At 39.4% G+C, this 13,491-nt stretch overlaps 1 protein-coding gene across 1 annotated transcript; it reads left to right on the top strand.

Moving 5' to 3' along the window:
* The first annotated feature begins 2,674 nt into the window (after positions 1-2,674).
* On the top strand, positions 2,675-13,074 carry CD86 (CD86 molecule). The gene is made up of 5 exons (XM_069866289.1): positions 2,675-2,724; positions 4,006-4,347; positions 8,216-8,521; positions 10,569-10,703; positions 11,610-13,074. Exons 1-5 carry the CDS (start codon positions 2,679-2,681, stop codon positions 11,627-11,629), a joined length of 849 nt encoding a protein of 282 aa, XP_069722390.1. The 5' UTR covers positions 2,675-2,678; the 3' UTR covers positions 11,630-13,074.
* Positions 13,075-13,491: the final 417 nt, after the last annotated feature.

Here is a 13,491-nt window from a genome sequence, read left to right as displayed (position 1 = left end):
CAAGAGTAAAGTGCATGTACTCATACAGTTTCTTCTCCTTTCAGATACTGGACTGCAGAGATAGTAAATAAAGGGTTGAGTGTGACTACTGACTGCATAGTGACATAATTTCAATTAATAAACTTCTCCATTTGTCATCTCCGACATCTACATATGATTTGTAATTGTAATTGTGAGTCATGGGGACACCTCCAGGAGTGGCTGACAAAATCAAAAAGCCAAGGAAGTCGCACCACGATAGTGCTAGCCTAATTTAGTAAGGGAAAATGATTACCTCCCCATGGACTGACCTCACATTTCTGGATGTCAGAGATAATTTTTAAGCCCTGCGTCTTCAAACCACTCCCATCTCATCAGTTATCACTGGCATTGTGAAAAAGTGCCACATCCACAGCTGGATGCAGCCACCAGGTAAACAGAAAAACTACATATCCATACACCGACTGACAATGCTCTGAAGCGGAACAGAGTGTTCATGCACTGGGCTATGGCCAGGAAGAGGGCAGTTTGGTCTGCACCATTTACCAGCTGTGGGTTGTACCCTGAAGCAAGTTATGTCTTTCCCCTCTTGTCCTCTTTGACTGCTAAACAGTTCTGGGACATACACAGACTTTCAATGGCCTGCAGATATAAAAGAGAAGTGAGCACAGAATTTGTATTGAATATGCCAAAGAAATAGTGTCAGCAGCCAACATGGAAAGTATGTAATTCTTCCTCCCCTCAGTCTTCTGGACACTGGCTCCAAGGATTTGCTTTTGCTGGTTAAAGGCATCTTGCAAAAAAAGTGGAAGAAAAGCTGCTGGCAGCACTGAAGTTTTATTGGCCTAATTCATGATTCAGCAACTGTCTATAAATCAACTCATGTAAGAGAAGCAGTTTGTCTCTCTCAGTGACCTCTCTCTGCAGCAAACGTGGGTGTACACCCCTCTGCAGACTCACGGGATCCTTCTTCATGCAGCTGTCTCCAGCAACATGATTCCCTGGAAGACAGCAGCCAGGAAATCATGTAGGATCTTTGAGACTTCTGTCCCCACAGCTCCAAATACAACCCATAAAGAAAGGCAAGCAGTGTTAGCTGGTATTTTTGCCAGGGTTTTATTTCTCTCTCTCACTCTTAATTTCAGTTCTGGTTTTGGTCTTTGCTGCTGTGAGACTGTCATTGCAAAACATACCTAGCTATAGCAGTAAACTCTCTCTGCTTCATTTATGTTTCCAGTTGCTAGATTGTTTTAATTCCTTCTCTTACACACCTGCTATCCCCCTTTTTTAACTTGACTGGAAGCAAAAATTCTTATTCACAGAAGGGAAATATGACTGCTGAGGAGCTTCTGTAGTTTTCAGTGCCTTGGCACAGGCAATTGTATTCAGGCAATCAGCAGTGTGGTTTAATTCAGTGGGGCCCAGGCTAGGAGGAAAACCCCTTCATAGTAGGGTGGCTGGAACAGAAAAAGAATGAACTGCCTACAATAACAGATTCTGCACAAACCCTCCCTACTCTTCTGCTACGACAGATGGATCACAAAGAAAATTATCCTCTGAGACATTTGGGCTTCTTTCTCTTCTCCTTTTCTAAGAAAAGGCAGGATGAATCCGGTCTTGAAAAAATACAATTCACAGTTCTGTACATTGTAGTACACACAGAAAAAAAACGTGTCAGCAGACTGAGGGGAATCCTGTATTAGAAGAAGAGACTCTGGCTTCCAGAGACCTGGCATAAAAGTAAAGACCTAAGTACACCACCTTAAGATAAAACATGACAAAAAATGGGAAACCATCAGGAAGCTTTACTATCAGTCAGGACACCCGACTGTTTTTAAGTAGTATGAGAGCTGACAAGTTTTCACATCTGCTCCAGCAAAAGAGGATTCTCTGGAGCTGTTTAAAGCAGGAGACAGAAGGAGCTTGGCAGGTGTGGTGCGAAGGCTTCTCTCAAATATATGGAAAAGGCACAGGAAAAAATACAAAGGTGCTGCTAAAATGCAAACCAGCAACCACAGGCCAGTCAGATGCAGGTGCTGTCCTATCACTAGTGCATGGGAATGACATTTGACTGTTCTCCTGGATTATAGGCCCTTGTACCACATGAACCCAAGCAGCCATTTGTTTTGACCACAAATTATGTGCTGTTTAGCCTCAGCTCTTTAAACCATACACAAGTTTACTGTCTTGAAGGACGTGTTCCTGTTACAAAACTGAAGGTCACACACTTCATCACTGCTGGTAGATGACATCATTGTGCTGTCTCCCACACCTTTTCCTTCTGTGTCACCCACTCCTCCCCCTCTACTTTCAGTTCCCCCATCTTCTTCCCCACACTGCCAATGTCAAGCATTTTCCCCATTCCTCTTTCCTCCACACCACACATTTTGGGTGCTTGTCCTGACTTTGTACCTCGAGGGCTCTGTGTTCCTCCCATGGAGTACTTTGTGTGCAGTAATCTTGCACCATATCACCTCTGGAAACCAGAGATCTGCCATTGCGTGCTTCTTGTTGCCAAAGGCTGTGAAGCCCACAGAAGTCCTTGCACCAGTCCATGGGAGAAGGTGAGATTAACTTTCTCAAGAGTCTCTCTCTTGCTAAAACTTCTTGTTTTACTACTTCTTTGGGACTACTGGAGAAGGTACTGGAGTCTTTTCAAGCTCTAACATATTTCTTTCATTCTTCCTTCTTACAGCATTATGGAGGTCTGCATATTCTTCATTTATGCTATGATACTTCACCCAGGTAAAGGGCACATTTTTAATTGTAAAAACTGTTCTGAGTATTTGTGTCCTGCTATGTGATACCTTCTCATCTACTAAGAAGCTCATTCCTTAGTCGTAATTAATCATTTCTGTTGCACAATCAAGGTCATATAGCCTATGTGACATGTATTTAAATTGTGTGCAAGGACTCTATAAAATATATAGTAAGTACTTTCTCTTGTCAACTTTACATCTTTACATTACGCTTATTTTATGTTGCTCTTAAATTTTCAGTTTAAATCTGTCTTTAAAATGTGTGTATTTCACCTCTGTATATCTTAAAGCAGAGCAGTATTAAACTGAAACCCGACAGTTATATATGGGACAACTGGAGTTTCAGGCAGTTGAGGAGAGAGTTTTTCAGTCTGGTGCTTTGAACCAGAAGAAAGACTAAATCTTCTCCTATTTTTGAACATAGTAGTGGTGTTCATTTGTTTCTTCTGGGATGGAGGATTACATTTCTCATTCCAAGAGAAGATGGTCCTCCCGGCCCATTGCCAGCTGTAATAATGGCTACATGCACTGACAAAAGCAGGAGAAAAATCATCCCTGATGTAACATAGTTCATGCTTTCTTTGCATGAAGGCATAATTGTGGTTATCGACTATTTCTGTTAACACCACCTGCAACAGAACAGTTTAATTTGACATTTAATCTGTCATTAAACTCTAGATTAATTACAGAACAGTTAAATCTGACATTTAATTTGTCATTAAGCTTTACGTTAATTCTTCAGTGAGACTGAAAGTGTTCACCTGTTTCTGACCTTCTGGTCACATATACCCTAGACACCACCACCATTTCCCACACAGTGTGCACTTTACTTTTTCTTCAAAACTGCAAGGCTGTGTTATTTTGTTAGGAGAATGAACTCAAGCTTTTAAAAAGAAATTGTGCAACTATCACCTTTGTGGCAGAATTTCACTGTGTTCAGGATGCTAAGTACAAAAATGGTTTGGACTTTTTGTCTCCATGTAAGTCTTCTAAAATATAGATGCTCACAACCTCTGTGTGGTAGGCCTTCCTTGGAAAGCAAAATGCCGGAGGAAAAATAAGAAACAGTTTTATGACGTAAACTCCACAAGACTAACTGAGTCAGTTTGAAGAACTGTGTGTCCTGTCATACCCAGTGGGTGAATTTGTGTCTAAATGCTGGTGGGTTTATTGCTACTGTTGTTAAGTGTTGCCTCTATGAGTGCAAATACTTGGTGTTCTTTTGTAGCTGATGGAAATCTTAATTTCTTCTCTCTCTTTATTGAAGGTATTGCTGCTAGTGTGCATCAGGTGAAGTCATTTCTCAATCACACTGCATACCTATCCTGCTATTTTCCAAACTCTCAGAAAACTGACATGAAGGATTTAAGAGTTTTTTGGCAAAAAGACACTGCTGAAGTGGTGTATGAAGTATACTATGGCCAAGAAAAACATGATAACCTTAGTCCTAAATATATAAATCGCACCAAGATGGATATGGACAAATGGACCTTGCAGTTGCTAAATGCAGGAGTTGTGGATGAGGGACAATATAAATGTATTATACAGCACAGAGATAACGGATCGCCAAAGGTCATACATACGTCTGAGTGCTTACTGCACATTATTGGTACGTCATCACTTCTAGCTGTCTGGTTGTGGGTTTTTTTAGGGGGGGGACTTCTATGTCACTTTGTTCAGTCCAGAAATGTGTGGTACTGTCCATAAGCCATTGAAGATGTATCTGTACTGGAGCAGAATTTCTAAAGATAGATAAAAGCATTCTCAATAGAAAATCCTCATCTCTGAATGTACACAGGTGAAAGCAATCAGGAGTAGAAAATGAGGCAATAATTTGCTCAATATTGCATTGTTCCTGATTCCCACCCTGTCATACTTCATAGTGAAAACTATTCTGCCTTCTTCCTCTTGCCTTCTGCAAGTTTTGTGGCTTTTAGGACTCTGGAAAATACACTTCTTTACTTGCGTCTTATGCACTACCTTCTATTAAAAGCAATAGAAGATAGCATCGTTGGTGGTAAATTACAATTGAAACATAACAAGATTTCTACAAACACACAGCTATTTTATGATCATATAAATTGCAGGGAGAATAAGAAAAGAGCATCTCATATGTGGAGGAGGAGAAATTCATATGCTCACTTAAAATAAGACTGAAAATATCTCTGAAGAAAAAACGCAGGCATTTCTGAGATTCAGCCTGATTTCTGGCTTGTTATCAGAGGAAAAAACAGAAAATCTCTAGACAAGGGAAAGGGGTTCATTGAGGAAGCAATCATTCCTAATATATTCTAATATTTTTAGTAGTTCCAAAAATATTTTCCTAATGTTTTTCTATTTCAAGCTGCCCTGCTAATAACTTTTGTCTGTATGCCTGTTTTCTGTCTTCCACTATGATAGTGTTATTAATTAATAATAACAGGTTCTAACTTCCACTGGTGTTTTCAGGCTTCAAAACTGCTTCAAAAGAGAACAGGCCACGTGTAACAGCAGCCAAAAATGAAGTACCAGGCCATCTGGGCCTATTTAGCTTTGTGCCACCAGCAAGCATTTTCTCAATTCACAGATAGAAAACCTAGACTGTTAATTTTGATTCTCCCAGAACCTACTTGACAAGTATTTTCAGCAAAGTTTTAGAACTCAGAAGCTTATAATGCATACCTAGCATCAAGGTCTCTAATTTGAGAGATGCTTAGCATCAACCATTCAGTTAATTCAAGCAGTTAAGTCAACTATCAGCTTAGACAACATGTTACAGAAGTCTCTTACTTAGGCACTAAAGCTCTCCCAGACCTTTTAAGGTTTAACTTTAGGAAGACTCTTTTAAACGATTTGCTGCTGTGTTCCTTCCAAATGACTCTGTTCAATAAGCTTCTAAAGGAAGGAGCAGTATAAAATCATATTTTATTAAAAAAAACTTAAAAACAGTTAGAATAAAAATGCAGATGTTGAAATGTACTTGTGCTTACCTACTGTTTCTTAATTAGAATCTCATATCATACATGGAGGAGAGCTGTACAAGAATGATAGGGCAGTCCTACAAAGCTGTATAGACCACTTGGTGACCAAGCCCATTCAGAAATATTGAAGTACCTTCTAATACAGTTTACATGTGTTATTTATACATATTACATTGAGAAAAAACATATAGATATATGTATATTACATGTACTGTGTACAGACATGTTTGTTTATACAAGAAGAGCAAACAGATAATTTTCCAGAAAGAAAGAAAGGCTTCACATTGGAACAATTTGGCTGTTAAAATAGACAAGGCAGAGACCATGGTGACAAGCAGCTTAACTGGAAATTCTGTTGCTATAGTGTGGCTCTAGTGCACCCTTTGGATGGATCAGTATGGGAAGTAGGTGAGGCTAGGGAAGCTATTTTAAAATATGCACTGTACAAACCGCTGGAAGTGAAACTAATGTCAGAATAGAGCTTAACATTTTGTCCTAATTTTAAAGGGAATGTTGAAAAACTTAAAAGTGTGCAGAAAAGCTCTATGAGAGGCATCTGAAAGCTGGAAAAAAATAGTCCAACTAGAGAGATTAAAAGATCAACCTGATTATCTTATACCACAGCAAACTGAAGAGTCTGGTTTTCAGAGTGTGGAAACCTGAAAGACATCTAAACTACTGGATAATAAAAAGATATGTTAATCAATTCAGTGAAGATATAAAAGCAGTCAGTGGCTGGAAGCAAGTGAGAAGTAAGGCATGTTATCACTTTAGAAAATGGAACAAAATCAGGTAGGATGATTAAGCCAATGAGAAAAGCATTAAGGGCTTGATGAATCTGCTGTCTCTTGAGGTATTTAATTCTAAATCCATAGCCTTTTTGGAAGCCATGTTCTCTTTACATACAGAAGACATCCTCAAACATGCTTTTCTGTTAACAATCCAAAGTTCACACATATGTAGCCCACACTCTGCATGCAACCAACATAACTTTTCAGCAAATTAAGGTTCCAGAAGCCATAAAGACAGAAGTGCTTTGATCAGGTGTATCCCACTATCTCCACTTGTTTATTATCAAGAAGATTGAAACTCTTAAGTAATTTGGATGATTGGGCAAGTTTCACAGCCGTGGATTACTTTCCTGCCCTCCCTGTTAAATGCCAAGGAGAAAACAAATATGCTAGGCCAGAAGCTGGAGTGATAAGTCAACTATGCAAGTCAGACCTTGTAGAGAAAGAGAAAGCTTGAGCTCTCCTGAGACAACTTAACTAAATTTTGGGGTGTGAAATAAATGGGACCTTTCCCATTTTGAATTCACAGTCATGGACTCTTGGGGATTTGAGTGACCAAGCTTCTCTCTGTGTGTAGGCATACAGCAAATAAAAGCAACATCATATTTCTTGATCCATCCATACTGAGAATTCTGGCAAGGATTAGAGCCTGGATTAAACACAGAGTGCATGTGCAGAAAAGTCAGACTCTCTTAGACACATTTTTCAAAGAATCCTTTCCCCCTTCTTCAATATTTCTCCATTTTGTCTTTAGTTCTATTGGCATTAAAATAATGAAGTATTTTCAATGAAGTCTTCAGTCTCTTCGGTCTGTTCTTGGGTTTTGTTGGTTTTGTTGTTGTTTTTAACTTGCTGCATGCCAGTGTGCAGTCAGTATTATATCTATATTCTCTCCTCCTTCTTTTCCATTACGGTCTACTATTTCTACTATGACCTTTTAACCAAACAAATTCTGGTTGTGAATATTTAGAGGATTAGTTAATAGAGAGTATCGGTTAAAACCTTCCATTTATCATTATTACTTTATGTTTAAACAATTCTTTCCAATCCTGTTTCACTAATTGTTTCTTGTCCAGAAAACTTGACTTTTTAAAGCAACAGGTATGGGTTTTTTTATGGACTGGGAGGAGTATCCCATGACATAAAGTAAAAGAACTTGTACCATAGTCACTTCCACATAAAATGTCAAGCTAAAGGAAACGTACTATCAAATTAAGATGAGTGAATTACTTTATTAGCTGCAAGACAATTACCCATAATACCAATAGACGCCAAGGATATTTCTACCTGTGCCAGCACTGCACCTCCAAATTACCCCACGTGAAGTGTCTCAGATGATTTCCTTCTCTACATTCCACAGTTAGAAGTTTGTGGTTTTCCCCTTACCTAATCAGGAGGTCAAGAGTAGGCAGCACTATGTCCCATTCCCATTTTGTACTTAAGCACAGGTTTGATTATTCTGGTGTCAATGGATCTAAAGGCGGTAGGAGAGACAGAGGCCCATTGTCTGCCTGATCAGACTTACATCCTTGAAATACCCTGTGGACAAGGAACAGCAAGTCTACATGTACACCAAAACCATAATAAGCCCTTTCTGGAACTCCCATTGTTTTCCTGGGAAATTTGTTTAGACTTGCTTCTGTCTGAAAATCTTAAATAATGGTCAGGAACTGTCACAAGATGTGATACGTCTGACTCATGATGCTTTCTTTCTGGTCTATTTCAGCCAACTATAGTCAACCTGAGATAGAATGGCTGCACGCTGGGGAACTAAAGCCCAACGAACCCTTGAATCTTTCCTGTTCTTCCAGCGGAGGTTATCCAAAGCCCAAGCAGATGACTTGGCTGATTTCACGCAAAAACACAACAGACAGTCCTATGGGCCACATGGAAGTCTCGCAAGATGCTGTAACAAAGCTGTACAGTGTTACCAGCAAGCTGAATATCACAGTTCCTACAAACACTCTTACTAATATTAGCTGTTTGCTTCACCTTGGAGAGCAGCTGGGGAGCCTTGGCTCAGTGCCACTAGGTGAGTCTCCGCTTGCCCATCCCGATGGTTGCCCAGGCAGGAGCAGGGCACACTGCAGTAGAGCTGATCATAGATAGCAGCACAATCAAGGCAGGGAATAAACCCTACAAGTAGCAGTAGGAGTCGGTTACAAAGCTTGTATGTTCTCCACCCTGTTCACCAGCAGCCATGGCCACCAAATTCCCTCTCCTTTCCCTATGGGAAGTCTTACTGGGGCAAAGAGAGGTCATGGAGAAGGAATGCTACTGCTACACAGTCCAGAACACAGTCCTCTTCATCACCTCCCTAGATGTTGCTGGAGTAGCAACAAAGCAACCTGGATGTCTGGATTAGGTGACAACAGGTCTCTGGAGGAGACATTTAGCTGTTCAGAGAGGTCACCAATTCACAGAATCAGAGAACTGTTGAGATTGAAAGAGGTATTTGAAGATCATCTAGTTCAGTCAAACCAGGGTCAAAAGGTAGCGCTGGGCCTTATCCAGCTGAGCTTTAAATATTTCCCAGGATAGAAATTCCTCCACCTCTCTTAGCAAAGTGTTCCAGTGTTCAACCACTGTGAAAGTAAAAAAGTTTTTGTTTGATGTGTAGGTGGTGCCTAAGCCGCTAATTTTAATCATTCCCTAAAGAGTGGCAGAAGGCTAAATAGAAGACTGCCTTAGACCAGATTTGGCTCACAAACTGCCAGATACACTGTGCTGAGTTTAACACTAAAGGCCATGAAATCTTGACTAGTCTTAGAAGCGTTACTGGTAGTGTTCATGGCACTTGACAGAATAAAGCACACATTCCAAAATTACTATTAGGGGAGGTTTTTTTCTCTAGGTCTGTGTCTTTTTTCAGACACCTCTTGCAAGAAGAAGCTGACAGCTCGAGTTCCAGTAGTATTTTACTGTTGGATTATCTCAGGGTTCCACATCCTTTAAACTAAAGCCGTATTTTATTTATCTCCTGGGACAGGAAAACATCTGATGGATTTTTGTTCATAAGCTAAGGCACAAATGAATCAAAATAAAGACAATTCCCACATGGCTTGCATATGTCTCTTTTAGACAATGCTGAAGGTGGAGAGCTGGGCTTCAACTGACAGGAACAGGGAGCCAAGAGGGAAAGGCAGCATTGTAGCAATGCCCACCAGGGTAGTGCAGGCATGCACCTTACTACTGCACATGCAAAAGGAACTTGCCACTCATTCTGAAAAAAGCTTCACAGGGCAGTTTTCTTCATATAAATTTAGCTGAAGGGTTAAATAATCAATGCTAGATATGGCAAAATGCCTCTGATGTCCTCACATTCCAGGATTTTAAAATAATACTGAACTACAACACTGAACTCTTCTAAGGTTTGCACAGCTTTACGTGTTGCTCATGAGTGTTAACATGGCTATAGTTACTATAGTACTGCATCCTCCTCTACCCTGTTCAATTCTTCCTCTCTCCTCCCTGACTTTATAAAAGAAGCCATTGGATAGGTAGCAGTAGTGGATAAGAAACTAGGAACTCCACATAAACAAAAGCTTCATTTGGCAATAACTGAAGCTCTGTCAGATGCCAACCCGAGCAACCAAAACCTCAAACACACAATAACCAGAAACAGAGGGAAACTCCTTTGCATTCCTCGCTACTTTCACATCCCTTTAGAAGTTTATTAGGCTTTGATCATCATTTCCAATGGATACCAAGTAGTAATATGTCCCAGATTCTTCAAACTTACACAGTACCACAAAGTAGCAGCAGAATAGTAGCAGCCTCCTACACTCTTGTATTAATCAAGTTGCTGATCTCTCACATGTTACCCAAATTTCAGAAAGAGTACTTAGCCTTATTGTTGTTGAAGTGGCTGTTAAGACTTGGTAGTTTCACTAGTTACTGAAAATGGAAATAAAGTAATGTGGGTAGTGATTTATTGACACTTAAAGCACTGATAAAGCAAAGGATGCTGAGGGCCTTTCCCTAAACTTCTAATTTATATAACTTTGGGACAGGCTTAAGCTAATTGTCACCAAATTAAATGTGTTCACTGTGTGTATCTCCTCTGGTTTCTTATTCAGAGATACAGGTGAAAGAAATGGAGCAAGTGAAAATGAATTTCTTTGGTCCACTTATAGCTGTGTCTATAATCATGATACTTCTTCTGGGTTTCGTGATATTGAAGATAACCAGAAATATCTCATCTACCAATCAGAGTAAGTTATTACTTCTAAGCTTTGTCTCTACTGTCCCGCAAGTCACAGGTTTTGCTCTGTGTAATCATCCTTTCAACTGCTGACAGAAAGTGAGATTTCATGCTGGACTTAAGCTAAACTTCCTTGGACAGTTTAGTTCCTGCAACAACTTAGTCCAGTAAGTCAAAATATCTTTCTGCTGTCTTGTTCTGGGATCCTAAGCTGTGATACCTTCTCCCTCTTCTTTGTGCTCCATGAGACTGCCATGGCATCAGCTTACCACTTTTTCCTGCAGTTTTTTCCTTTTTTCCTTTTTTTCTTTTTTTTTTTTGTGATTTCCTGGTGGATTTGGCTCGTAAAACCATTAAACTGTATAAACCTTTCTGTCCATCTGTCCATCACCATTTATAAGAAAGGTGCAGTTGGGGGAGAGATGAGACGGGACTTCCATCAAGTGCAAGTATCTCTGTCATCACAGAGCTGAAGGATCCAAGGCATTCCTCCTACCACAGGCTATCCAATGCTGGACTGGAAGACTCATCTTGTAATAGGAAGAGAATTTGATCTTTGCATTGCATTTCTCCATTTTGTTCCAACACTAGGTCTCAGAAGTCCAGGGGTTATTCTGCCCTAAAAGGATCTTCATGCTGACGTAAGAGACTATCCTTCCCTGTAGCAAGAGGGAAATGCATTCATAGAATCATAGAATCATAGAATCATAGAATAACCAGGTTGGAAGAGACCCACCGGATCATCGAGTCCAGCCATTCCATTCCTCACAGTTAGTCCTGTTTCTTTACACAGCCAAGGGTCCTGAGCCCCACCTCATTCTTTCTCCAAATCCTAAGATAACTGAATATTTACTATCAACTCTTTTTCAGCTCCTACTTCCCACATTTCTGTAAAACACATATTCATCTATTTTAGGTGTCAGTCTAGCAGTCTAGAAGCTATCCAGCTTGAAACTGAGGCCATCAGCCAGACTGCTGACTGGGAACCATCACTGCACATAGCAAGGCTTGAGGTCTCATGTTTTTAGATGTTGTGCCAGAACAAGAATCCTCCTCACGTACCCTACAGAACAACATGCAACACTTTTGTCTGATGGCTGAAATCCAGTCTCCAGTGTTTTCTGCTTTTCTTTTTGTTCCAGAATGGTAGTAAATATGATGCTCTGCCTATCTGCAAGACTGTTTTTGCTGTATCTTACATTATGCACTATGGCATTGTAAAATCTGAGAGTCAATGAAGAAAGCAGAGCTATGTGGGTTACAGAAGGGAATGTCTCAGAAACAGAAGGAGTTAGGCCACAACCTGTAATTCATAACCATCACTGGAAAAATGGTCAGAGGCAGATTATTAATCACGAGCCATAAACGCTTTTGGCACAGCCAATGTGACTTTGTACCAGTAACTTTCTTGTAAAGCTCCACAGCAGAAAGAGGAACTTCATGGCACTTGACAACTTTTGAGAGAAATCACACAATTCCTATCAGGGATTTGAAACTAGAAATCACCTGAAGGAAAGACATGCTTTAATAGTAATTTCTGGTTATCTTTTTTTTTTTTTACCACCATCCATGCTTAATATGCCCAGACAGTTAGTACCTCAATCCTTTGTTCCTCTCTATACTGACTGGATGCTGTAATAGTTGTTTGGGTGGATGCAGGGATAAATGAAATCATGAGGTATCACACATATGTGTATAAATCTAAAAATCTAAATGTAAAAATCTAAAAATATGAAAATAAACTAAGCAGCTAATGGGTACATATTATATAAGTAGGTCACATTCCAATTTGGTTGTGTATATTCTCCTTTTTTAAAACATTCCTTCAAATTTTGCAGATAGAGCAATCCTTGTGTTCTGGTGCGCTCAGCTATAGGAAGTAGTTTTACTTTTCAGGAAAGATTCTCTCTTTCACTCAGAATGTTTCAGTTACCCAATCTTGAAGGATCTCTGTACTTTATATTCTTCAACAGCATTGACATTTTTCAGGAGGAAGTATGCAGCACAATTGAGACAAAATTCTTCTGAGGTCTTGATTGTTTGCAGGTCTGACATTTTCAGCAAGAGCAGGGATATTAGCATCACATTTTCAAGACAAATTTCAGCTCAAGGTTGCAGTCTGTGGACATAAGTTCTCTACAGTTTCTGCTGAGCACAAGTATTCTTTTCTGTTAAATAATGTTGCGAGTTGCTAGATTCCACCTCAATTTTTGCCCCATTTTCAAACGTGTGAGAGAATGTGCATGTCCTTTTGAGTTAGCTATACCATTTGGGAGTCAGTTTATTAAGCTGTTACACTTAACATTCCAAATATTTTCATTCAGATTAATATAATTCAAATTTAATTAAAATTTATTGGGTTTTTTAATGTAAAAGTTTATATTTGCTAGCAAACTTATTTAATGATTTATTAAAATATATTTCTTTTTCTGTGTTGGTGTTTTATTCTCCTGCCATTAAAGGAATATATTAGGGAATGCCCACATTTGGTATTTGCAGGGAGGAAACACTCCCAGAATTATTTCTCAGAAGCAAATGAATAAAAAAGGTATTGCTGCAGTGACCAAGAATGGAACAATTGAAGGTTTCATATGTTCATTCATAAAGATGAATATACATGCACAGCTCTGTGTATGCATACCTCCTTGATTTATTGACCCATACACCTAAAAAATTAGATACAAAATTCTAGTCTGAAAATTTGGCATTTCAATTCTATGCTGCAGGTTGTCAAATGGATCGACCGTGTGTCCCAAAAATCTGTAACTATTGATTAACATTTGGTTCCTTAAATAAAA

The sequence above is a fragment of the Phaenicophaeus curvirostris genome, chromosome 1, assembly GCF_032191515.1.
Source record: "Phaenicophaeus curvirostris isolate KB17595 chromosome 1, BPBGC_Pcur_1.0, whole genome shotgun sequence".
NCBI lineage: Eukaryota > Metazoa > Chordata > Aves > Cuculiformes > Cuculidae > Phaenicophaeus > Phaenicophaeus curvirostris.
This window is presented reverse-complemented; position numbering and strand designations above follow the sequence as displayed.